Below are 27,782 nucleotides of genomic sequence, written 5' to 3'. Positions count from 1 at the left end.
AGATGCAATGAAACGCCGGGACACCTGCACCCGATGTTTCTAGCAGCAATGTCCACAATAGCCAAACTGTGGAAGGAGCCTCAGTGTCATCGACAGATGAATGGATAAAGAAGCTGTGGTCTATGGATACAATGGAATATTCCTCAGCCATTAGAAATGACAAATACCCACCATTTGCTTCAACGTGGATGGAACTGGAGGGTATTATGCTGAGTGAAATAAGTCAATCGGAGAAGGACAAACAGTGTATGGTCTCATTCACTTGGGGAATATAAATAATAGTGAAAGGGAATAGAAGGGAAGGGAGAAGAAGTGGGTAGGAAATATCAGAAAGGGAGACAGAACATGAAGACTCCTAACTCTGGGAAATGAACTAGGGGTGGTGGAAGGGGAGGGGGGTGGGGGATGGAGGTGAATGGGTGACGGGCACTGAGGGGGGGCACTTGACGGGATGAGCACTGGGTGTTATTCTGTATGTTGGCAAATTGAATATCAATAAAAAATAAATTTATTATTAAAGAAAATGATCCCCATCTTTGTCAAATACAAGTACACCTGAGATCAATTAAAACAATAGGATGAGGGATGCCTGGGTGGTTCAGTGGTTGAGCATCTGCCTTCACCTCAGGTCGTGATCCTGGGGTCCTGGGACTGAGTCCCGCATCCCCTGCGGGGAGCCTGCTTCTCCCTTTGCCTGTCTCTGCCTGTCTCTGTCTCTCATGAATAAACAAATAAAATAAATAAATAAATAAAACAGTAGGATGAAATGGAGAAATGAAATGACAAATCCATTTGATGGAATATTATTCAGCCATAAAATGGAATAAAGTTCTGGTTTGTGCTACAACATAGATGGACCTCGAAAACATTATGTTGAACGAAAAGGAACCACGCACAGAAGGCCACGTGTGGTAGGATTTGATTCCATTTACATGCACTGTCCAGCACAGCCAAATCCATGTGACAGAAGGTAGCTTAGTGGTTGCCCTGGGCTGGGGAGGAGAATGGAGAACTATCATCTGCGGGGTTGGTTTCCTCTTGGAGTCACAGAAGGTTCTGGAACTAGTCAGCAGCAACAGTTGAACAAGATGGTGGACATACTTAATGTCACAGATTTGAACCATTTAAAATAGTGAAAATGGTAGCTTTCTGTTCATTTTAAAATTCATTCTTATTTACTTGAGAGAGAGCAAGAGCTGGAGAGAGCACAGAGGGAAAGGGAGAAGCAGACTCCCCGCTGAGCAGGGAGCCCAACCTGGGACTCGATCCCGGGACCCTGAAATCATGACCTGAGCCAAAGGCAGACACCCAACCACCTGAGCCACCCAGGTGCCCTTAGCTTTCTATTCTGTGCATCTTATTATAATAAAACAAAATCACTGTTGAAAAAAACACAATATGTCTATGTATATTTCCAGGTGGAGTTTTGCTTAAATACTGGGGGAAAAAAATCCTGTTATTTCACGTTCTCCTCCGCGCCCATCCCACCTCTGCTTTGATCAGTGTCTTCGAGGACTGGATGGATGAATGAATGAATGAATGGTTTGGCCTCCAGAGCTTTAATTCCCCTACTTACTCAAGATGTTTTCAGAGAACGGCTGCCCTCTTGGAACGAAACCAAAGAAAACAAAACCAAGAACTCAGAAGACTCTAAATGTGTGCTCCTCAAGAACAACAACTTTGAACATGTTCAACAGGACTTTTTTTTTTTTTTAAAGATTTTATTTATTTATCCATGAGAGACACAGAGAGTGGGGCAGAGACATAGACAGAGGGAGAAGCAGGTTCCCTGCGGAGAGCCCACTGTGGGACCCGATCCTGGGACCCTGGGATCACGCTCTGAGCCGAAGGCGGACGCTCAACCCCTGAGCTACCCAGGTGTCCCTCAACATGACTTAAAAGTCCTACTACAAAAAAAAAAAAATCCTACTACAGGGGCACCAGGCTGGCTCAGTGGGTGCAGGGGGATCAGTGTGCTTCTTGATCCCGGGGTCATGAGTTCAAGCCCCACGTTGAGTGTAGAAATCACTAGAAACAAACATAAACAACGACAAACAAGAGTCTACGACAGAGCTTAAGTGATGGGATAGTGGTGTTCTCCTTGGATTCTCTAATTATAGGCTGAGTTTAGTAATGATTAACAGACAAATCGTACAGTAGTGAGTTCATTTGCTCTGGATATGCCATTTTTTAGCTGAAGGGAAAACATTCTTCTCCCTTAATGGTTTTGAGCAGGCGATATTTACGCTGGCACGATGGGTTTAGTGCAAGTGAAGTGGCTGTAAGAAAGCTACCCAGAACAGACGCTACTAATTAGATGAGGTGCTTGAACGCTGAAGCACCCCGCTGCTCCAGCGTTGTTGGCGAATGAAGGATCTCACCCCTGTTCAACATGCCAGGCACCGAGGCTCATTCCCCTTGTGCATCGGAATCTTTAAATGGAAGATTTTGCCAGATTTTTCTAAAATGATCTGTGTCACTCCTTGCCTCGATAAAAAGGTATCGCACAGGACTTATTTCTTATGCTTACCAGTGGATATATAATCTTAGAAGGCTTTGATGTTCCCATGGAAGTAGTAGGGTGATTGGCCCCTAAAGTAGGTGGCCCCATGCGGCAGAGCTTGTCAAAGCTGGTGAGGCTTCTCCCTTCTCCCTGAAGCTAGAGCATGCCATCCCTTATAGCCTCGTTCCCCTATTTTTTTTTTTTTTACCCTGCCCTAATGACAAACCTGATAAACTAGGAGAGTCAGCAAGGAAACCAGATAGCCAATGTAGTCAAGTAAATACTATTTTACATGTATTCTGAAGTCAATGGACTTGGGATAAAAGTCCAAGAATTCACGCAAGGGCCTTTTTTCTCATTCTGGATTTGTGACTGTTTCATATAATTGCCACACATTTTACAAATTACTTTTTGATGATAAAAACATAAGCTCCTCAAGTGTGAAGGTTACTGAATTGGAGTCAACAAAGTAATGGCTTATTCCACTGGCTGCTGGAATTACTTGTGCCACACATGCTACGTCAACCCGTCACGACTGCGGTTTGCACTCAGATCTCCTTTCGCAGCTCAAAAAACATACAATGTACACCACTCAGAAACCTGATGAGTTAATTCTTAGCAACCTGCAGACCTGTAGGGGCTGATCATAAGCACTTCCTATCCTGTGGTGGGAATGACAAGTAATTACCATTTAGAATAATCAGATTCTCCTGCTGTTAATTAATTTTAAGATTAGAAGGGCTCTAATCAACCTCGGCACCTCTTTCCAAATTTGCTGTTGCTGAGGTGGCCAGAGTAGATATGTGGCATGTTCTTGATGCTTTTAGATGCTGAGAAGTCACTAGAACATCATTTGGAAAAAAATTACATAAATAAGATAAATTTCCGAAACTACAGCCAAAGGTCTTAAATGAGCAATTCATAGTCGGCATTGAGTAAATATTTGGTGAGGTCTAAGTGGCCCACAGTTATCACTGGGTAACTTAGTTTGGAGTTCCCCCAAAGCAGACCCCAAGACAAGGATTCACAAGCAGGTCGCTGTCTCGGAGGTGCTCGCAGGAAGCGCGCATAGGTGAGAAGGAGGAAGGGAGACAGGGGGTGGAGGAGTGAGCCAGTGAAGCATTCTTTAAGCCATTCACCACTGTAAGCAACAGGAGCTTATGCCTGTTGGGGGCCTCTGGGAACGAGGCAGGCCACAGGCCTCAGAGTTATCATGTCCGAGGAGACAGAGAGCTCGGGTCTATATTCACCAGCTCCTGTCAATCAGTGATGGAGTGGCTGCTCTTCCAGGAACGTTAATTCCTCAGCACCTCTGGCCTGCTGCATGAGCCTCATCTTGTGGCCAGAAAAAACCCACGGGCGAACAATCGTTGGTGCTCTCAGCTGGAGACTGGACTGGCATGCTCAGCGTGACGCGTGGCAGGAGGACACGGTCTGGGTCCTGATAGCATCTAATACGCTGGCGCTGCCATGAGGAGATATGTAGCCTCCCTCAGGTGTGTGGGACATGGTGGAAGTTGGGCAGGAAGTGAGTAGCAGGCAAGTAGGTCCCTCAGCTCTTTGGCCTAGAAAAAAAGCTGAGTGAATCTTGATAGCTCCAGGACAAGAGAACGGACAGTGACTTATGCCAAGCGCCGGTGAGCTGGGATTGTGCGAGGGGAGGTAATCGGGACTCTTTCAATATTCCCTGTCTCAAGCCACATCAGGCTAGGAAGTTCTGGAAGTTCTAGATTTGGCAACTGTGGAAGGCAGAGTCAAAGGAAAGGAAGAAGGAGCTAGCCAAGAAAGATCTGTAGTATCAAATGGTAACGGTGCAAGGAAAGAAGACGGCATGTCAGAACAAAGCAAACAAAGTTCCTAAGAAATCCAGAAATTCCTTTTCTAGAAGGCCATCCTAGTGGAATGGGGAAATGCTACTATCTAGATACAGATAAAGACTTCTACGCAAAGGTGTTCCGTGCAGAATGGAAGAGAAGGCCGCTGAAGTCAGTACGAAGGGCCTACTCAGCCAACATAAGGGGGTGCTGGTTAAGTAAATCCTGGTTTGATATAATGCTTTACAGCCGCGTATATGATGCTTATAAAGAATTCTTGGTGATATGCAACCACGCTTACGCTAGACTAAGTGATAGGAGCAGAATAAACCTTGTGTCCAAGACCTCCACTACCGACAAGGCATATATCAGAGGACTAGAAGGAAGTAGGCCAACTGTTTACTCAGAGACTGGCTGTCTCTGAGGAAAAGGTGTGCTGACACACATGGTCTTGCTTTGTGGTTTCCCGCTGCACGTCCATAATTTTTCTCTAAGAAATAACGTGAAAATGGTGGAAGGAGAGAGCCGTCTGTTATAATACTTCAAAAACAAGGCAGCAGCCGGTTAAGGATGACTTCTCAAAAGCCTCAGGAATCCTGAGACTGTTCTCCCAGGCCCCCTTGACCTGAGCATCAGTAAAAATCTGGTCCCTGCAGCTGGGGTCCCTGGGGGTGCCCGAGGACCATGCGGAGTGAGGTAAGAAGGGGGACGCATGGGCTCTCTTGTCTCGACTGGACCTTATTATGCAGAAAAAAAGACAAGGTAACATATGCTGGCCAGCACTTTGCAAAAGAAATTAAAATGCTGATTTTTACTGTCTGCTATAAAAGTAGAATTTACACACGTTCTTTTGGTCTGGTGGGTCATCTGTTTTCAGGACGTCAATCCTGGCTGCTGAGAGGATGTTCAGCAAGCAAATGGAACCCAGTACGTTTTTGTATCTGAAAAAGCAAATGTGCCGATGGGAAAACCCAACCACAAGAATGTAAGGAACAATTTGTAGCCTCTTCTCCCATCTTCTCTCCTCTCTGAGTCTAATCTGCCCATTTAAAGCACTTTGCAGTTTTAATTCCTTCATTTCCACTCCCACATCACAGAGGAAAAAGCCACGCTGGGCTAGATCAGTGAGGGGAGATTCTGTGTGGGACAGTGGTTCCCAAGTGGAGATAACCCCCCACCTCCACCCAGGGGACACCTAGCAATGTCTGGAGATGGTTTTGGTTGTCACAATTTGGGGAGAGGGCAGTACTGGCATCTAATGGGGAGGAGCCAGAGATACTAATAAATATCCTATAGTGCATGGAACGGCACCAGAGAATGGAGAGTTCTCCAGGCCAAGTGTCGCAGTGGTGCTGGTGAGAAACTCTAGGAGAGCATCTAGAGGTTGTTCCGAGGCTTGGAAGGTGAGAAGGGTTTGGCTAGGCCAAGGAGGTGTTGGGGTGGAATATGCAGTGGGCATTTCAGGAAGGAGGGCTGGTCAAGGAAAGTCAAAGATGAGATTCCATCAACAATGACCGGGCAGGCGGAGAGTGCTGCGAGGGGCAGAGGTGCAGCTGTTGGCCAGAAGAACATGCAACACTTGCTCCTAAATGCTGACTTTCAATATAGCACAATAGCAACAGCCGCCTGAACTCCCGGAAACTTACAGATGATCTATTATAGGAAGTTCCATGACTCACTGATAATAAGGAGTATTCATATGAATAACGCACACTCAAATGGCAAAAAGAGCAAGCAAAGCCACAACCCTTAACTTAAATGCCACCTCCTTGATCTTTCTCCAAGCTTACTGTATGGGCTAAGACATTACCTCACTTTGCAAAAATAACCTGGTTCGAACTAAAATGGTTCCGATCTCACACGCCCTAAGAGGTTACAAAGTGGGAAGAGAGAATTCAGGAAAGACAATGTGAACTTGAAGTGCCACCAGGAATTTACAGTTGGTCAACCACTCGGTCATTGTAGACATTTCCACTGGCTTCCCCCAACCTATCTGTCCACTGCAAAGAAATGACAGTGTGGATAGATTTGAAGTGAGCACGAGTGACAATTTGGTTCACTGAAACAATGTAAAAACAGACCAGCTGTACTTTATCTGGAAGGAATCACGGAATCATGAGATGATGGAGCAGGGAAGCCCTTGGATGTGAGTCAGTGTGACCTTCTCAGACAGGTGCGGAAATCCGAGCAGGTGTGGGAGTCACCTGTTCTAGCGCCAGGAACTAGATCTCAAATCTCGGTTCTCTTACTTCCTGCTGTCTCCTTGGTTTTCAAATCCACACATGCGCGTGTGGTTGCATCACAGAGTGGGACTAAAGGTGACAGTCAATAGTAAACTAAGCTTTTATTATAAGTAGTTATATCCTGGATGGCACGATCTGTGGTCTCGGTTAGTTCTATTTGTCATCTTATCAGAATCTTGAATACTTATTTTTTCCTGCCTGAAATGCTTAGGCTATAGGGCTTAGGAGGAAAATGCTGGGACAGGAGACAGGAATGACTTTGGTCAGGAGATGCAGAGTGGCCATTAGCAGAGCCTCCAACTCCCTGGGGAAGAAATGAGAAGCGCAAACAGGCGGGAATCTCTGCCAATCCCTGCAAGGGCCACACAAGGTACCAAAGGCAAACGTTTGGGGGAAAATCTGAAGGAGTTCGCCTTGGTATTTTTCAGCTCAACTGCCAATGTATGGAATTCACAAACAACAGCAAATCTCTAGAAATAGAAAGTCAATTAGTAGTTGCATGTGACTGAGGGTGGGAGGGGTATTCACTGTAAATGGGAACGAGGGATCTCATTGGGCTAAAGACAGTGCTCCCAAACTGGATCCTGGTGATGGCCCCATGCCTGAGTAAATTTTATACAGATCATTGAATTGTATGCTTAAGACGGGTGGATTTTAGGATACACAAATTATACTGTGATCAAGTTGTCAAAAAAAAAAAATCATGGCAACTGAAGGCAGTACGATTTTAATCACTCCGCATGCTCCTGACCAAGGCTGCTGACATCAAATTCTGACAGCCGGATTTCCTCTAAGAGCCACCTTCAAAAGGGGGAGCCTCCTTGAAATATCTACCAACTGATTTAGAAGGGGATATGAGAAAGCATCACGCTAGAACATCCTACAGTCAAACAGTCCCATTATATTTGTGATTCTTACGCTGGGAACCCTAGGAAAATCTTGAGTCTTGTGGGATTTCTAGATGTGAGTCCCATAGGACCGAAGAGCCGGTTTTCAGGATCTATAGAAACTGCATTACTTTCTTTTCTCTCCTCTGAATGGTTTTGCTATCACGGTGTATAAAATACAAATAATGAAGATTTCTAAACTCATATGGTGAATGCGATGCTGTTTCCCTCTGCCATTATTCGCGGGCACGGTTTCACGGGACTGGGAAGAGGAGACCGGAATCCTGGGATCACACACCGGCACTTTTACTCACAGGACACTTACAGGGTAAGGCTGAATGACAGTGAGGAGTATCGATTCTTTGCAGCTTCTGAAAGAGAAGAAAAACAAACATATTTATGAAATGCACAGAGGCCGGACTCTTGACAGGGACAGCGTGCTTTTGAAATGCGACGTGTGATGTGTTGGCGACTGTTTCCTGGGCTCTCAGGCAGAGTAAATCAGAAAGCTCAAAGATGGGCTTTCAGACCTCAGAGAAAACCAGAATCAAGTGTTCACCCAGTGTAACAAACAGCCTGATGGACAGCTTCCCCCGCGGTTTACGTTGGGCGCTATTACCTGTGATGCCAAACACCAGGGCTTTCGGAAAACCCTCGCCCAGGGAAGGGGTGTCTCAGAGGCCTCGACTCCCTCCGTCTCGCACTTTCCGCGGCCCTCAACACTGATTCTCCCCTTTTGATTTTAATTTTCTAGAAAGGGGATCGATTTTAAAAAATTCACAACATCATTATCTGCTCGGGGTCATCAGCATCATGAAAGAAAACTGTCGCTGTGGGGTTCTCGTGGGCAAACGGCACCCCCGCAACATCACTTCCCCGCGCCAGGTGGCTCATGGGGGTCCACGGTCGCAACGCCCAGGACGCTGGGCCGCTAAGCATCTCAGATGGCCGCTCGCTGGGCAACGGTGTCCATGGTGGGGGACACCACGCAGGAGAAGCAGAACGAGGCAAGATCGTGGTCTTTTTTTTTTTTTTTTTAAGATCGTGGTTTATTAATTTCCCCCAGATAACCCAATCCTGACAAATAACTCAACCCCTTGGGAAAATCATGCTGTGGTTATAGTGGTTTTCCTTCCTTCCTTCCCTTTTTATTTTGAGTAGGAGAAAGGTCAGTTGGCACTTTGTTGAGGAGACACCGACTTTTTTCTCCTTTAGGTTTTAATTAACGGCCTCCTTTTGCGATTTACTCTGCAAAGGAGTAAGGTGAAGGGAGTCTGCTGCACGGCCGCTCCCCGGAAGGAGCCACTGCAAATCGGCCTGCTAGCCATCGTTGCACTGAGGCTGGGTCGGACCGGGTTGGAACACTTGCCCTGGCAGCGCTCGGTGTGGACCGCGAGGTGTGGGAGGAGAGCAGTCAGCCGAGGGGAGAAGGGTGGGCTAGAACTCAAGGGCAACTGGAAGAAGTATCAGAACATTCTGGGTGATGGTAACTGTGGGGAGAGTAGCACGTGGTTGCCAGTGGCCTGGATGCTCCCACGGGGTCCCAGGTGCCAAGGGTGGGCGGAAAGCTCCGCTAACAAGTAGGCAGCCCGTATTCTCATTAGATGGAGAAGTGGAGCGACAGTATGACCAAACCAGAGTTAAGTGGATGAAATGCATGACCATGCACGGCTGCTGGGTGTATGGACCCGCGTAGCAGTTCGGGGGAGCAGTCTGGCACCACCAGGCAAAGACCTCAGTGTCACCTGTGCCATGACCCAGCCCTTCTCCTCTGGTTGACACCACAAAGGCATCCTGTCTGGCTCCCGGGACCATAGAGGTGAAGTGCTGGAGACGAGCTGGGCGTCCAGCTACAGAAGAGTGGCTAAGGAGACGCATGCGTGCACACCACGGAATGATGAGGCGAGACGAGGCAGGAGCCCAGTCTTGCCCGGGCACTCCTGGAGGGTGCTTCGCACGTGGGGGAAGAAATTGGAGGAGACTGGACGAGGAACGCAACATAATACCATTCCAAGAGCTCAGAACGTATGTGCTCCAAAAAGCAGCACACACGGGGGAGAAGGCAATAAGAGAGCACAGAGACACGCCAAACAGGTTGGAGAGGATTTCTCTCGGGGACATGGGAGCGGGTGTGACTATAAATAAGTAAAATCAGTGGAGAAGAGCCTTACATGGGTCTATGATGACGACCGTTGATACCATGAACAGATGAGTTTGATGACCTCAACTCTCTGCACGTATGGTTTAATAATAATTAAAAAAAAAACCCTCACAATTTGGAAGAGGATGAAGAAATGTGGGGTAGACGTATGCTACCAAACTCACCAACTGCTTAAGGGGAGGTGGCTCTTGGGGGCCTCTAAAGAAATCCCTCATTTGCTCACCAAGACAACGGAGGACCAGCCTCCCAACTCTCTGGGGCTGTTCAACTGCACCCAACTACCACTGGGGGCTGAACACAAGCCCCCAGCCCCCACTCTTTCCACACAGATCTCTGCGTAAGAGAAACACACACTCAGAGAGCGACACACACAGAAGCAAAGTACTGCTTCTTAGCTCTCATTCAAGTTCCCCTTGTTCACGGGAAACAAGGAAGGCCCAGCAGAGGAGAGATGTGATACAGCCCAGCTGATGGAAGCATTTGTGTGCATGTGGCAGCGGGGGTCCTCGCTAGTGGCCACTGGGCTCTGGGGATTGTGCCCTGGGCACAGCTGATTGGGCCTAGGGGCTGAGTGAGCCAATTAGATTCCCCTCTGTAGGGTCAACTAAGAAACAGAGTGTTGGGAGCCGAGTGCCAGTCATGGCTGGGCAAGAGTAGAGGTGACAAAGGCCGGTAGTCCACTGCGCAGTCCTGGCTCCCACCATTCTGTCAGAAAGAAAGAAATTGGTGGAAAAATCTCAATATAACTATGATCAGTTCTGGGAATCTGGGAATGGGATTTTACTTCTGTTTCCTTTCACCTACAAGTACTTAATTATCCCCTGCCAGACATGAAGAATTAACTCCATGATGCTTTGCGTCCCTTAGGATTCCTAATTCAATCCTACAAGGGGTAAAAAAAAAACAAAACAAAAAAACAAAAAAACAAAAAAAACAAACAACAACAACAACAAAATGAAACAACAACACCACCAGCAAAAAGGAAGCCCTATGTGTTCATAGGTCACAGGATGCCAAGACGGCTGAGGTAGCTCCAGCTGGGGCCTCAGGCCAAAAGATGCCAATCACCTTCGCGTGCCAAAGCTAGGTGCCGCAGGACTTTCAAAGGAAGTATGGAAAACCAGAGTTTGGGACCTCTAACCCCTTATGCACCTTGGAGCTGGACTCATTACTTAATTAAAAGTGACAAAAAAAAAAAAAAAAAAGGCTACCGGGAGAGGCCGGTGGAAGCAACCTATGCCCAAATTAGAGGCTATGTTTGCAAAATTGCTACCCTTCCACTGAGGCAGGCCCAAAGTGTGCCATTCCTAGGGCCAATATGTGGAAGATGTGGTAGAAAAAGCACCCGGAGTCGCTTACTAATGGCATCTTGCTCAGCTGAGCCGCCCGAGGGGTGAGAGAGCCTTGGTAGAAAGAGGTAGAAGCTGAGGAGTATTGGACACAGCCAGCCTCTGCCTTCTCTCTGACTCAAGGAAGCTACAGCTGGTGCCACCCAACAGACATCTTCCAGGAATCCACCAACATGCCCGCAAGGGAAAGAGTCAACTTTTTTTTTCTTTTTAAGATTTTATTTATCTATTTGAGAGAGAGACGGTGAGCATGAGCAACGGGAAGGGCAGAGGGAGAGGGACAAGCTCGATGTGGGGCTTGAACCCAGGACTCCGGGATCATGACCTGAGCTGAAGGCAGACACCCAACCGACTGGGCCACCCAGGCGCCCAAGAGTCAACTTTCATTATCCTCCACAGATAGAGGAAACCAATGGCAGGTTACATTGGTGCCAATCAAGTGAGAACCCTTGTGGCTCTTTCCCTCACTGTCCTGGTCCCATTTCTATGCAGAAGGAGCTAAAGCTATAGAAGAAGGTCGGGGAATGCCTCTTAGCCCACCGCAGGCTTCCCAGGCAGGAAATAGGGGCGAGAGCGAGGCATTTTGTGCAGTTGGGAGTTTTGATTCTTATTGACAACTGAACATTTAAATCAGAGATTACAAGTTGTTGTGATTATAAGTGTACAAGTGACTGGAGAATTTTCTGAAACCTGCCGGATATGCTGATGGGGCCTGCCTGAGGTTTCATTGAGGGCTCTGGTGGGCCGTCATGTGGGCCGTCACGAATGGGCAGCGAGGAGAAGACAGAGGCTGTAGGATTCCACCCTCTGAGACCTGCTGGCTACACGCTTTTCCAACTTCTCTACTTCAGCTGACTGGAAGAGATCGTATTCTTTGAGCCCGAACAACCCTTGACGGAGACAGTCAGTGCTCAGAGCTCTAAGAAAATAAACAATCAAGAGGAAAACACAAGAGTGTGGGGACACGAGGCGCTGGGGAAAATGCTCATGTCCTCCAGAGCGATGCCCAATGGCACCGTATTCGTCTGTTCACTTCTGAAAAGGGAAGCAGATATCCCAGCTCCAGTGTAGACTGTTTGAAGCAGAACAGTGCCTGGAGAAGGGCCCAAGTTATGCATCTCAGATGCTAAACAAATAAGCCAAGAAACCGGATTAGCTTCCTATCACTGCTGTAATAAATTACCATGAACCTAGTGGCTAAAAACAACACAAATGTAGTATCTTACAAAGATTGGAGGTCAAAAGTCTGAAATGGGCCTCACTAGGCTAAAGTTAAGGTGACAGCAGGGCTGCACTCATTCTGGAAGCTTTTCCAGCTTCTAGAGCCTTCCTGTATTCCTTGGATCATGGCCTCTTCTTCCATCTTCAAAACCAGCAGCGTAGCATCTTCAAATTTCTCCCTGGCTTTCCTGCCTTCCTCTTTCAATTATAAAGATCCTTCAGATTACATTGAGTCCCCCTGGAAAATCCAGGATAATCACCCCCTTCTTAATAGAATCACATGTACAGTCACAGGCTCTGGGGACTACGCTGTGGACATCTTTGGGGGTTGGAACATTATTCTCTCCTACCACAGATGCTAGCTTTATTAGTTATCTAGTGCTGCATAACAGACCACCACAAATTTAGTGGCTTCAAATGACACACATTTATTATCTCGTACTTTTTAGGAGGCGGAAATATGAGCATGGCTTAACTTGAGTATCTTTTTTTTTCTTTTTAAAAATGTATTTACTTGAGAGAGAGAGGGAGAGCACAGAGGAAGAGGCAGTAGCAGATGCCCCGCTGAGCAGGGAGCCCTGCACAGGACTCGATCCCAGGACCCCGGGATCATGATCTGAGCCGAAGGCAGATGCTTAACTGACTGAGCCACCCAGGTGCCCCTTAACTTGGCTGTCATTTAAAGATTTTTTTAAAAATTTATTTATGAGAGACAGAGAGAGAGAGGCAGACACATAGGCAGAGGGAGAAGCAGGCTCCCTGTGGGGGGCCCAATGTAAGACTTGATCCCAGGACCCTGGGATCATACCCTGAGCCAAAGGCAGGCACTCAACCACTGAGCCACCCAGGCATCCCTAACTGGCTCTCATTTAAAACTTCTCTCAGGCAGCCCCGGTGGTGCAGTGGTTTGGTGCCGCCTACAGCCTGGGTTGTGATCCTGGGGACCCAGGATCGAGTCCCACATTGGGCTCCCTGCATGGAGCCTGCTTCTCCCTCTGCCTGTGTCTCTGCCTCTCTCTCTCTCTCTCTCTCTGTGTCTATGAATAAATAAATAAAATCTTTAAAGAAAAAAAAATAAATAAAAAATAAAACTTCTCTCATTGGGATCCCTGTCTCTCATGAATAAATAAATAAATAAATAAATAAATAAATAAATAAATAATAAAATTTCTCTCATGAGACTGCCATCAGAGTGTTGCCCAGGGCTGAGATCTCATCTGAAATCTCGACTGGGAATGATTCACTTCCAAACAAACCTCTGCAGCTTTTGGCAGGATTAAATTCCTTTTGACTTGTTGGACCAAGGACGTCAGTTCCTGGCTTGCAGTTGGCTACGGTTCACCCCTAGTTCCTTGCCACGTGGGCCTCTCCAACATGGCAACTTGCTTCATCAAAACCAGCAAAGGAGAGTTTGCTGGCAAGATGGAAGTTACAATTGTATATAAAGTAATCACAGAAACGGCATCCCATCACCCTTGCCCATATTCTGGTGGGGAGAAGCAAAGGTCCCACCCGTACTAAAAGAGAGTGGAATGCAAAAAACTATGAATATCCAGAAGCAAGGATTATTGGGGACCATGTGAGGTTCTGTGTGCCCCACTAGCAGAAAGATTAATAACCAAGTGAACGCTAAGTATCTTAAAAGTGGTCTCCACCCATGAATTCACCTCAGGCGAGATTATTTATGCATGGTAAGGAACAGCCGCAAAAAGAATTGTTCGGCACACCCTGTTAATTTAAAAATGGGAAAAAATTTTCAAATTATGTCTATTATGTTTATGGCATTTAAAGTTCTTGTGCCTATAGTAAATTCTCTACAAAATGCCTAAAACACAACCTCACTTGGTTTTAACTTTACCAATTAATGAATAGATGACGTTATTTGAATTGAAATAAAATACTCCAGTATGTTATTTATCATCCAGGCTGGAGAGGTGCTTTTCTTCTGTTTCTCTCACCTATAATTCTTTCATTATAAGCTGCCAGACAAGAAGAATGAACTTCATAATGTTTTGGATCTCTTAGAATTCCGAACCCTAAGATCCTGGGGATCCTAGGGAAAAAAGATCAAAGCCATTTTAAAATCGCTTCCACAGGAAGATTAGAACAGAGAATGGAAGATGCCACATTCCAGGAAGCACATAACGAACTTTTATGAAGGTCTGAAACAGCTGGGGATGTTAAAAAATACAGTTGGGGCATGTGTAGAGAAGTATTCTAACAAATTCCAAGTACATCTTCTACTTTTGACGAATAGTTTCAAAGCGCAGTACCAATAGTTTTGAAATAGTTGAGCTTGTTAAAAACATCATTTAAATCCCCGAATCACAGTGCTGACATGCAGAGGAAAAATAGAGTCTGACCTCCCCTAAACTTCTCCTATCAAATTTGCCTTCAATTCTTCAACAAAAGTCTCTTTTTATCCCTTTTTGATGGAATCCCTTGCAGCATGCTTGGGCATGCTGGTTGCAGGTCGTGCTTTGCCAACACATCCCATTTGTAAAATTCATTGGCTGTGATTTTGTTGCAGCAGAAGCAAAGTGATGTGAGGAAAAGCTAGGATTCTAATGAGGCTTTCGGTGTTAAATCTCTTGCAACAATGCAGCTAACGCTGGTGTGGTCTTTTTCTTAGAGCGGCATAGCTTGGCATCTTTCCCAAACTGCCTTTCTCACTCCATATTTACACGAATTTAATATTGCAGTAGGCAATCATATTGGCGTGCAGAATATTTCCTCCTATGCCACCTAAATAGATCCCTTGATCAACTCTGAAATCGATAGGGATGTAACAGAGCTGTGAAGAGCATGGAGATCTCAGAAATCGGGAAAATCAAACAAAACCAAGCCCAAAGAACTAAAATATACAGGAAGATATTTTATGTCAAAATTCAAGACTCTTGCTTTACAAAACAAGTCCAAACAAGTTAACTGGAAGGTTCTAAACTTCAAAAACGAAGTAAGGAACCAATCCATGAAGGCTGGAAGGTGATGCTCCCGGAAAAGCAAAATAAGGAGGTAACTGAGGGCCACATCTGAAAGGATTTTGTAAACTGCAAAATGACATCCCCGCATAACTCGGGAGACTGATGTGCATTAATTTTATTTGGAAAGAAAGGTGCTAAGGCACAGAGAAAGGGCACTGGAACCCTCACTTCTCAGGTAAATGCACATACACGTGAGATTCTTCTTGCACTTCAGAGAGATTAGCAAAATATTCTGTTCCGCAAGCTCCTTAGACTCTCGGCTGGCGGACAGCCACGGATGATGGAAATCAGAAATGATTATAACAGCATTTCTCCAGCGACTTTGCTCAGAAGAGGCTTTCTGCAATCCTAGGGTATCGGTACCCCAGTGATTTTCTTTCCATTTTTTTTTTTCTATCCGAACCAGGAGATGTGAAAAGAACATTAAGATTTTTATGATCTGATAACCAGCCATAACATAGTCCGCCCAGTCAATCGCTGGCCAAGCTGGAGGAAATGATGCTGCCCTTCACTTTTAGAAAAGTTGCCACAGGACTACTTAGATTGGCGGTTAATGCTTCGTCTAGTTGACCTTTCCAACACTCTGAGAGACACTAATTATCCGTTCTATCGATTCCGAACATGTACTCAAGCCATTAGCTGAAAGGGAATGAAAACAGCTAGCAAATGACTAAGCATTCAAACCAGATCAACACATTAAGGCTAAGTGTGATCCGTCATGGACTTTGGGAAACATTAACGCTCTACACATTGGTGCTGAACCGTGCCTTTCCTTTGATAACTGCAAAGAATGGGATTATTTGGCATTTCTCAGTCAACGTTCAGGGAATGCTGATGAAGACAATGCACATAATGAAGCCAGCATAGTCATCAGGGCAACAAAGACAAGAGCCGGTTTAAGGGTTCACTTGTCCAGGAGCACTGGCTTGGCTTCTCCCAATTCTACAATGTCCCTCTCAGTACCCCTTTACCCTTGAGAGGGGGGTTAGACAGCTGAGCAAGGAAACTCCACCACTTTGGTAGCCAATGGGGAAAATGAAGAGACTTTAAGAAAAGATCCTTAGAAAGCGATAGGTTGAAGACTTCACCCTGAAAAAGCGGATGACTGAACTGTTCATCTTTTCCCATCTGTGACGCAGGGGCCCCGGAGATGGACCTCAACGAACCACAGCTTTTGTGTAGTGTCCTCCCCTCGAATCTGGGCTGGTCCGTGACTTGCTTTTGACAAAGACAAAGTGTGGAAGTGGCCCTGCATGACTCCCAGGCCTTGGCTAGAAGAATCTTAGAAGCCTCGCAGAGACCCCTTCTGGGGATCTTGAAGTCCTCACTGAGAGAAGCCAGCTACCAGGTGAGAAGGCCAGCAACCCTGTGACCACCATGTTGTGAGGAGGCTGGCCAGGTGGAGAAGCGTGGGGGGTGGGGGGTGGGGGGTGCAGCAAGGGGGGGCTTGCCTGGCACCTGGCCGGTGGCACCTGTGTCAGCTGTCCGAGTCCAGGCAACAACCAGGAAGGGAGGAGTCACCTGGGATGTCCGGCCCAAACAAGCCTGTGTGTGGCTGCAGCTCTAGCTGGCTCCTAACAGCCACATGAGAGATACCAGTGAGAACTACGTGGATGAGTCCAGTCAACCCGCAGAGTCATGGCACATGAGAAGTTATTTTATCAAGCCATTACATTTATTGGACAGCAAAAGAAAACAGAATACCATCTGTCCATAAAGACATTGAAAACTATGTTTTGGGATGCTTGGGTGGCTCAGCGGTTGAGCCTCTGCCTTCAGCTCGGGGTCCTGATCCCGGGGTCCTGGGATCAAGTCCTGCATTGGGCTCCCTGCATGGAGCCTGCTTCCCCTCTGCCTTTGTCTCTGCCTCTCTCTGTGTGTGTCTCATGAATAAATAAATAAAATCTAAAAAAAAAAAAAAAAAAAGGAAACTGTTTTTAAGAGCACCTGGGTGGCTCAGTAGGTTAGGCATCTGACTCTAGGTTTTAGCTCAGGTCGTGATCTGAGGGTTATGAGATCGAGCCCCATGTTGGGCTCCGCACTCAGCTGGGACTCTGCTTGGGATTCTCTCCCCCTCTCCCTCTGACCCTCCCTGCCGCTGACACACACTTTCTCACTCTCAATAAATGAATAAATAAAAAACTTTAGAAAAAGACTAAGTTTTTAAAAAACAGTCCTCCAAGGGGTCAAATGATTTTGAAATTGAACATGGCTCCCCAGAATACTGACACGGACTCACATTTAAAAACGAAATGTGGGTGCCTGGGTGGCTCACTGGGGTCCTGGGATCGAGTCTTGCATCGGGCTCCCCGTGGGGAGCCTGCTTCTCCCTCTGCCTGCGTCTCTGCCTCTCTCTCTGTGTCTCTCATGAATAAATAAAATCTTAAATATATATATATTAAATCTTAAATTTATATATATTATATATTAAATCTTAAATATGTTTATATATATATATAAACATCCAGCATACAAACTGAGGTGGAATCGTGGACAAGGATGCTGATGCTCTAACTGGCGGAAGTAAAGAGAGCACAACTGCCACAATTACACACTTTGGAGACTGAGGTGGAGGAGAAAGAACTAATAATAAACTTATGAGAGAAAAAGACCCATCAGAGTCTTGGACTAAAAGTGCTCTACTACAAAGGAGAATTTGGAGGGCACAATCAGCTGTATATTGTCGGGTATATATTTGAACTTTGCAGAGCACGGATTAAAGTACATTGTAATTTTAGCTTTCGAATTGAATACTTATATACAACCGAGGCCTATAAATACAAACCCTACGGAGAAGCCAGAATTTTTTTTGCAAAATCTAATTCACATTTTAATGAGTGTATTTAAGGCTTAGGCTGGGCTTTTCTTTGTGAAGAATATTAGGTCATTAGGTTAAAATCCACATAAATGATGCAGTGGTTATCAAAATTAACATTTAAATGAAATCGGCTCATTTCAAGCACTTTATTTTATTGTCCTTTTTAAACCTTTGCAGTGAAATTTCAGGTTAGGCACTCGGAAACTGCTGTCAAGAGAGTTTTATTTGCATGTAGTGTTTGTTTTTGGTTTGACCTAAATTTTTTGTCTGTTTAATTCATTTTCAGCTGAATGAATGCTGTCTTTCGCCTTTGAACTACTTACCTTTAACTAATGGATGAAACCGGTACTTACATTTAAGATTCATAAAGGACAGCAGGAGTTCTTTGAGATAAAAATTAAATTGTTTTACACACACGTATGATACTAAATAGCTCTCACCTCATTCACCCCTGTGATGAGTATTTACTGAGTATCTCGGAGTGCCAGGCATTTGAGATACATCAGTGATTCTCACTGGGGAACGATTTTGCCCCACAGAGGGCATTTGGCAATGACTGGAGACATTTATGGTTATCACAACAATGGGCTGCTACTGGCATCTAGGAGGTGGAAGATAGGGCCACTGCTAAATGTCCTACGGTGCAGAGCACAGCCCCCTAAGCCAAAGAATTTTCAGCCAAAAATGTCAGTAGTGCCCAGATTGAGAGACCCTGGCTACATCAGACATTCCTCTCTGGAATAATCACTATCCTGACTGTTGTTGTCATCGTCGTCATCTTCTTTTTCTTCTTCCTCCTCTTCCTCCTCCTCCTCCTCTTCCTCCTCCTCCTCCTCCTCCTCCTCCTCCTTCTTCTTCGTTTAAAGAAAGAGAGAAGGTGGGATCCCTGGGTGGCGCAGCGGTTTGGCACCTGCCTTTGGCCCAGGGCGTGATCCTGAAGACCCGGGATCGAATCCCACGTCAGGCTCCCGGTGCATGGAGCCTGCTTCTCCCTCTGCCTGTGTCTCTGCCTCTCTCTCTCTCTCTCTCTCTGTGACTATCATAAATAAATAAAAATTAAAAATATAAATTAAAAAAAAAAAAAAAAGAAAGAGAGAAGGTGGAGCAGGGAGGAGCAGAGGGAGAGGGAGAGAGAGAGAATCTTAAACATGCCCAGCACAGAGCTGGATCTCTGAGATCACGACCTGAGCCGAAACCAAGTCTCATGCCCCCATTCACTATCCTGATTTTTTTAAAAAAGATTTTATTTATTTATTAATGAGAGACACAGAGAGAAGCAGAGATACAGGCAGAAGGAGAAGTGATGAGGGACTGGATCCCAGGGCCCCGGGATCACGCCCTGAGCCAAAAGCAGATGCTTGACCACTGAGCCACCCAGGCGCCCCTCACTATCCTGATTTCCTTATTTCTTTTTTTTTTTTTTTAGGTTTTATTTATTTATTCATGAGAGACAGTGAGAGAGAGAGAGAGAGAGAGAGAGAGAGAGAGGCAGAGACACAGGCAGAGGGAGAAGCAGGCTCCCTGCGGGGGGCCCAATGTGGGACTGGATCCCAGGACCCTGGGATCATGCCCTGAGCTGAAGGCAGATGTTCAACCAGGTGCCCCAGACTATCCTGATTTCTAAGACCACAAAACATTTTACGAACTGATGGACATTTCACTGGTTTTCACACTGGAGCTGTAAAGACAGTATTGCTATTATTATTCTTGTAGATGTCTTTTGGTGAATATACGTACGCACTTCTGTTTGGTACATACCTAGGAGTGGGAATGATATAGGTCATGCACGTGCCCAGCTGAAGACTGTTTTATTTGGCTACGCCATTCCTTTGTAGTTCTGTGACATGGATATCTCTTTACTCTGATGAACTCTACTAGCCTTTCTTGACCTGATTCTTGTATTCTTGCTGAGTTCCAAGAACATCCTAAAGTTACTTACACGTGGTTAAAGCTCCGTCATCTTAGAGAGAGTTGCAAAAAGGGGTAAGTGTACAACATTCAACTCCCCCAAACTAAATAGTATACATTTTATCAAAGTTATTGGGAATCCCAGTTTTCAAACTGTGCTCCATGCAACCCTTCTGAGACAGAGACAAAGGCTGGTAGAAAGAGACCTGGACGTGCTGTGCATTTTCTTATTTTTTAAGAGGATTTAAAAAAAAACATTTTATTCATTTATTTGAGAGAATTATTGAGAGAATACACAAGCAGAGGGAGGGGAAGATGGAGAGGGAGAAGCAGACTCCCCAATGAGCAGGGAGCCTGACGTGGGACTCAATCCCAGGACCCGGGATGATGACCTGAGCCGAAGGAAGACCCTTTACCAACTGAGCCACCCAGGTGCCCCTAAAATGGCAAATTTAATGCTATACAATGTCACCAGTGTAATAAAAAAGAAAATCCTTCTTGTTACAAGCCGCTGAGGCCTTGTGGTTATTTGTTATGAAGCAATACGGCCCCTAATCTAAGGGTAGGGCAGATATTCTATAAAGAGAAGAATGAGAATTTGCTGTAACGCTAAATATGAGTAAGAGGAGAAGAAAGAGGGGGAAATGTCAGATCCAACATCTGGTCTGCTGAATAAAATCTCTCCACGTTAAAAATAAATTAGGTAGCGGGCCAAGGGAGGAACTGATGGTTGGGGCCATTAAAAGGGACCATTTGGAAGTGGCTTGTGCCATTTCAGGGTCATTCCCACGGAGGCACTGCTGTTGTGGAGCATCCGAGATGACTAGAAAAATTCAGGGAGCTGGAAACATTAAAAAATTTGAAGCCAATAAAAATTTGGAGCCTGAAAGACTGGAAGAGATCAGAAGGAGACAGGTAGTGTCATCTGCCAAGTTGAAGCTGTTAGAAAGAATAGTTCATATCCCCCAGTCGATTCTTAAAAAAAAAAAAAAATCACATTGTTATGCAATTCAAATCAATTTGCCTTGACAGTCGCTTCCCATTTCTCTCTTTAGTTCAGAGGAATTTTATGTTTGATCCTGCCCTCTTTCAGGGCTCACTTCACCTTCTGTTCACCAGTCCTGCAGCGCGCACACAATACAGGGATTTAATATATTTTTAAACTATAAAATTAAACAGAAGGCCAGAGACCGTAATGGAATACGTGGCACAATGGCAAATGGGAGGTGGCAGTTGAAGCCTTTTTTAATACGTAAGCGGAGGGGCGAATATTGTTCAAGAAATGAGGTGTTGTTGGCCAAAAGTCTCAGCGGCAAGCAATGTGCCCACAAAATGGAAATAATAACAGTAATAGTAATAACAGGGCTGTTCGGGGATTGTTGTGAGGAGGACAAATTATAGATGGCTGAATTGCTTTTAGTATCTTGGCAGAAAGGTATTATGTAAATTCCAGTTCTTTTTCTTTTCATTATTTTTCCTTGAAGACTGCCAAAGAAAAAAAGAAAAAAGATCCTAGTGGGTGGATGAGAATGGGGATTGAGGGAGGAAAAGGGAGAGAAAATAATTCAGAGAAGCGAGTGATAGAGAGAAGCACTTCTTGGCCATAGCATTTGCTTTAATAAACTTCGTGTACTTAGCCACAGGGCTACGGAGGGCACAGAGTGTCTGGGAGATTCCCAACCCCAACCTGCTCTTGCCCAGGAAATATTTAGACTTTATGCCCATTTTGCTAAGAGAATCCTCTCCGTCTTGTTGACACAGCTATTGCCTTCACTTCCAACACCGTGCTTCTGGGTTTTAGCATCCATCAGGAGCATCTCCCATAGCCAACTAGAGGTGCCCGGTCCCAAGGGTAGATGCTGTGACCCCGGGCTCTGGGACAGGGCTGTGCAAAGGCCCGTAGGTGCACCTCTTGTTTCTAATGGACCATTTCGGAAGGCGGGGCTGAAGGTTGGCGTGTTGCAATGTGCAGTGAGAGAAATGGAATTCCGAGCTTGGGCTAGAATGGATAGAGTGGATGTTGCCAGGTGAGACGATAATGAGGTGCTTAAGGCTTTCAGATGGGCAACACAGGGATTGGCCTTCGAGTTCATTCAGTTCATCAGCATATTTGGAAAAAATGGCTTTTTAAAAAAATATATATATATTTTTTATCAAGAAGTGGAATGCTTCCTGTCTCCATTCTCTCTGGTCTATTTGGAAGTAATTTTAACCATCTTCTTGAGCTATTATGTTGATTGTACCACTTCCCTTCACAAAATACTATAATGATTTCCAACTGCATCTTATCTCGAGTAGGATTCTTAATCTTTTCCTCCCAGTAGAGGACACCCTTAGTAGCTCTCCATTTATCTTTACTTACATTCAACTTTAAAAACCACTGGAATTCATTGAGCAAATGTTTGACAAGCCCCTACTCTGCAACAAAGACTCTTCTAGACTATACCGACGTATCAGTGAACAAAACACAAAATAATCCCTGCCCACCTGCGGTTCCCATTCTATGGGATCACCTGGGGCCTGGGCATTGAGCACAGGATGCCCAAGCCAGCTGGCAGTGGACAGAGGGCAGAGCCCCTTATACCTCTGGCCATTTGTGTTCTCATCCCGACGATGCAGAAACCGGACGGAATCTCCAAATACAAGGGTTTCTCCTAGAGACCCCGGGCCACTTACTATTTCCATCGCCTACATCAACCAATCTGCCTTGTTCAATGTCATTTACCTAAAACTCCCCAAAACCTTTTCTTTGACAACAAATGACACTCCATCCTCTTTCTTCAGACCACTCTCCAAGAATCACTCCCTTCAAGTCTTCCCAGATTACCCCAACTGCCTTCAAACCTATTGGTGTCCATGGCAAACTTTCAACATTTAGAGACAACTCTGCAGGGGCGGGTGGGAGGAAAGATGGACTCTCCTTAACGAAGAGAGGGAACAAATTGGGGAAAGAGAGAAATGGGTTGCTTGGCGACCTGCAGTCACACAGCCCGGACCGGTTTTATCAGAAGGCTACTGCACACAAGCTTTCAGTGTGGATAGGAATGAGGGATGGTCAGGATCTACGTGGGGCCAACTGGCAACTTCGTTCTGAAATGAAGTAACTGGGACAACTGAGCATTTATTTCATGCCTACTGTATGCGAGGGACTATGTAAAGCATTTTGTACCCAATATTTCTCACGTACTCCTTTTTTTGGGGGGGGGAAATGCACTTTAAAAAAGATTTTATTTATTTATTCATGAGAGACACACATAGAGAAGCAGAGACACAGGCAGAGGGAGAAGCAGGCTCTTCAAGGGGAGCCCGATGTGGGACTCGATCCTGGGACTCCGGGATCATGCCCTGAGCTGAAGGCAGATGCTCAACCGCTGAGCCACCCAGGCGTCCCTCACGTATTCCTTTCAAGTAAATTAGGAATTAAGTGTTATTATTTCCCATTTAGAGACAAAGATACAGAGGCTCTGAAGATGCAAATGCTTTGAGCCCAGGTGCCAGAAGTAAAAACAACAAAATTGAAAAACCCCCCTCATTTACCAAAGCTTATTCACTCCTGTTGTCCTGCTGCAGGAAGGTCCTTGCTACAGACTCAGTTGCAAGCCCATCCCTGGGGCAGAACCTAGGTCACGAGTAGCAGGACTAAGTAGGACAAGGTATGAGAGAGGTACTGCACACTACCCTGACCCATACGTCTTCGTAAGTGGTGGGGCCTGCTGTCGTCATTGCAACCATTATTGTCTTTATTACCATTAATGCCTGTCCCCAGAGCCCAGAGGGAGAGCATTCTAGAAGATACAGAGGAGAGGGTAGCTCAGTGATGGAGCTGCTCATTTCACTGCAATGTAAAGAATCGCTCTTCCCCCACCAGGCATGCTGCCCACTCTTAGAGCTTCTGTGTCAGCTCACCATCCCTCAGGTTCTGAGGATGACTCGGGCAGGAGGTGACAAGATGCTCTAGACTGTTCTCACCGGCGACTTGGAGAAGGCCTGGGAATGTGCTGGTTTACAAGGTAGGTTACTAAGGCAGGAAGTGGACACTTGCCTGGGTCGGCAGCCTCCTAGGATGGGACTTAGTCTCCTGGCCATGACAAGCACTTTCTCAGGCCTCGACCAGCCACAGAACACTGCGTCTTGCCCGGGGCGTGTGTCCCAGCCCGTGTGGCCCATGTAGGAGATGATAAAGGGAACACTGCAAAGCAGCCAAGTTCAAGACATCACAGGCACGTTGCCTTCCATTCATTATTCATCACTGACTGCACCAGGCTGGGCTGAGGCTGTCTAATCCTCATTATCTCATATCTTTAAAATAACTCAGCAAGGTGTTTTTCATGATCTCTGCCTCCACATCAGAAAACAGGTTCCCTTCAGAGGCTAAGCATCTTGTCCAAGACTGCACTGCTCATTCAAGGTGGAGCCAGGAACCCAACCCAGGCCTCATGCCTCAGTGTCCTTTCCCCCTGTCCATGGTAGCCACTAGGGTGTTCAGAGGGCCTACATTCCGAAGTTTTACTGCTGACAGGTGCCTAATACAGATACACGCTGTGTTTATCTTACAGGCCCCAAAACATGCCCCCATATTGTTTCTTTATATCTCTACAATGCTAGTGACAAGTATGGAGCTCTCCATTTGGTAGTTGACTAAACTGTGGTACAGAGAGGCTCACCGGATCTGTGCACTTGACCCAGCGGGGTGGAGTTTGGCAGCTATAAAGCAGAGCTACTGCAGAAGTGTTGGAAGCACAGAATGGGGAAAAAACCAACTATTCTTGTGGGAGCTAGAGGGATGCTCAGTGGAGAACCACAGAGAAGGAAGCTTTTGAGCTGTATCTTGATGGATGGGTAAGAGCTTGACAAGAAAAGTAGTTTCTAGGAACATTGAAGGCGAACACAATTCCTGGTTTTTTTTTTGTTTTTTTTTTTTTATTTTGAGAGAGAGAGAGAGCAAGCAGGCATAAGCAGGGAGTGGAGGGACAGAGGGAGAGTCTTAAACAGGCTCCACGCTCACGACCCTGAGATCACAACCTGAGCTGAAATCAAGAGTTGGACACTCAACCGCTGAGCCACTCAGCTGCCCCAGCTTTTATGTTTTTAAAGTTTTTATCTAAATTCCAGTTGGTTAACATAGACAATCAGCTTTATTTCTTGAAAGGTTCGCTCAGCCCACAGCGCAGGCAAATGTCAGGGGCGAGGGGAGAAAGTGACCCAGTGATGAAGCTCTCGCCATCTTCCAGGTCAGGGGAAATGATGACTTAAACTAAAGATGCAGAAAGGGTGACAAGGAAGGGAGATATAAGGGCGCTTTAGAGGGAACCTGTGTCCGGAGGCCTCACAATCTGAGTGGTGTCCAAGGACCAAAAGGTGAGAGGCACAGGTGGAGCTGGTGAAATGGAGCCCGTCTATAAAGTCGTTTGGGTGCCAGAAGTAGTAGCTGGGCTCTCAGTTGTTCCGAGGGGCTAATGATCATAGCCGCTAACTCCCAATCTACGCGTACTGGAGCCGGGATGACGTGGAGCTCTACGGGATTGAATTTGCTTGAATATGAACAAGGCCATGGTACTCTCTGAACTCCTGCCCAGTTGGTAACTTTGATATGCACGCCAGTGAAGAGGCGGCACATGCTAAGTAGAGAAATACTATTTTTAATGTTGACAAGGAAGAGAGGTGATGCCGATGGAGAAGCTGTAATTCTAAGATGGCACAAACACACAGAGTGCCTGTAAACAGCTGCAAGACAGACTGTACCTTCCCGCTAGGAGAAAATAAATCAGGTTAAGGAAGCACAGGTATGAAGCTCAAACAGCTCTCCTAAAACAACACCCCAGATCTCAGAAAACCTAGCAATGCCCTAATCCCCTCTAAAAGTTGACAGATTTTTCAGCCAACCATGATATTTCACTGATGGAAAAAGGTTGTGGGATTTATACTAAATTTCTGAAGTGTGCCTGCCACGTCCGAATTTAGCCTCAACCGAAGAAAACTATTTATAAAATAATCCATGGCGAGGCAGAGAGAAATCTTGTTTTCCTGTCTATTGGGAAATAACTGCTTTGAACATGAGCTTGGACTGCACTAACCTTGCAACTGAATTCTGAGACCTTTCTGCTTTGTATTAATAGGGTTTACAGACTACGTTTGGGCTGACGATATGAAAAAAGAAAGTGTCTCACTCTCAAAAGCTATGTAATTACTACATGAAGAATCATATGAAGATTATTTTTCAAAAGCAGATATCCACTGGGGTTAAAAACAAACAGCAAACCAACATAAATAATGAAATAGCTTCTTTCCTATAGAACCTAAGAGCATGGCGTAGGATCATTTCCCCGTATATATCCCCATTATAATAAGAGATTAGAGTTTTAGCACAACAGCCACCCTTTTCTACTTTCAAGGCCATTAAGAACCGAGGGTGTGGCTGGTGATTTCCATTTGGAATCATCCTGGATTTTTCACTCCTGCCACCAAATGGAAGCATGTCCATAACCAGAGACAACGCAAAAGGATGTAAGTCAAAATGTATATAACAATCTTAAAAATATGAACAAATTTGTATCTCTTACACTATTTTTTCTCTTGAGTTTCAATAATGTCCAAGGAGGCTCAATATTCAACTAGGTAAAATAGAAAAAAAAAAAGTCCTGTAGGGTGCTGAGGAGATTAAGAAAAGGCAAATATAAAAACTGAGTTAAAGAGCAAATTTTCAGAATTACCCGATGCATAATACAAAGTAACACGCGTAGAAAAACAGTATGAAATAAAATACAACAAGGCCTAAATGAATCATAACATGTTGGAAACAATGGTAAGGGATTAGTAGGAAACATAAAACAGGTAGGAAACTATTGCCATGTGGATATTACTTTCAGAAGATGGTGAAGTCTTATTTGTCATATTTGACGAGCAGCTGCAACATTAAAAATACCAGGAGACGCGATTATCCAAACATACATTAGGAGCTCTTATAAAACATGCATTTTCTTGGCCCAAATGAGACATTAACGGCTCCTTTGAAACTCATGTAATGTATCATATGAATAGGTCTTTAAACATATGCCCTATGAAACTCTTAGGGGGGAAGTCCGAACAGAACAGGTGAAGTAGTCCACTTGCATAGTCAATAAGTCACTCTTCATCTTCACATGCAGTTTCTCCGGGTAGAGAAACGTCTGTTCATTTAAAGAAGGGGAAACAAAAGTCCTCCCTATGGATCCCAGAAAGTAATTACGTGTGAGTGGTACTCTGAGCTTGAACCTGAAATGTGGCTCGCGGGGTCATCCTTCAGCTTGCAAGCTGTGCCAGGTTCTGACCTGGGCCGGGTCTGCTTAAGAGGACAGGGGTGGAGGTACCATGGAGCTTAAGATTCCGTTCCACCCGAGGGGAGCAGTGAGGCCCCGAAGTTAAACCCCTTACTGGCCTCCCAGCTGCCTGTGGGAAGATGAACACATGTGGGAGGTCTTGCTCAGGAGCTGCTCCTGGCCGGTCTCTGGCTAAGCACAATTCGATAATCTCCTGATTTCAAATCAGGACCTGAGAGATGTTAGTGAGTGGGTCTCCCACGGCTGTCAGAGACCGATGTCATGGTGACCAGGACCCGATGACTATTCTGAATCCTATCCCGTATGTCCTCAAAGATGCTCCCTGCATAATGTATGTGGGTACTACATAATTCATAACCGAAAGATTTTAATCAATGGTCTGAAATGTTTTTTTTTTTTAAAGATGAAGCTTAGGATTAGCTCACGCTTATGCATAATATAAATTATACATAAACTCTGTCAAGTATAAAGACAAGGCCACACAATTAGAGGCATATCTGCCTAAACCGGATCGCTCCGACCATTTCTTGGGGGCCCCGATTATATAATTGCTCCAAAGATCAGCAGAAAAAAGATTT

At 45.5% G+C, this 27,782-nt stretch overlaps 1 protein-coding gene across 6 annotated transcripts in view; it reads right to left on the bottom strand.

Annotated features, from left to right (window-relative positions):
* FRMPD4 (FERM and PDZ domain containing 4) overlaps positions 1–27,782 on the bottom strand; it is a 563,800-nt gene that overhangs the window by 37,034 nt on the left and 498,984 nt on the right. For all 6 annotated transcript variants that reach the window (XM_072743797.1, XM_026015297.2, XM_026015299.2 and 3 more), the window contains exon 5: positions 7,773–7,818. In XM_072743797.1, coding sequence (XP_072599898.1) covers positions 7,773–7,818 — 46 coding nt within the window. The remainder of the gene's footprint in view (positions 1–7,772; positions 7,819–27,782) is intronic.

This window comes from Vulpes vulpes, chromosome X, assembly GCF_048418805.1.
Source record: "Vulpes vulpes isolate BD-2025 chromosome X, VulVul3, whole genome shotgun sequence".
In the NCBI taxonomy this organism is placed as follows: Eukaryota; Metazoa; Chordata; class Mammalia; order Carnivora; family Canidae; genus Vulpes; species Vulpes vulpes.
Note: the sequence above shows the minus strand (reverse complement) of the source record. Positions and strands in the feature narration are given on the sequence as shown.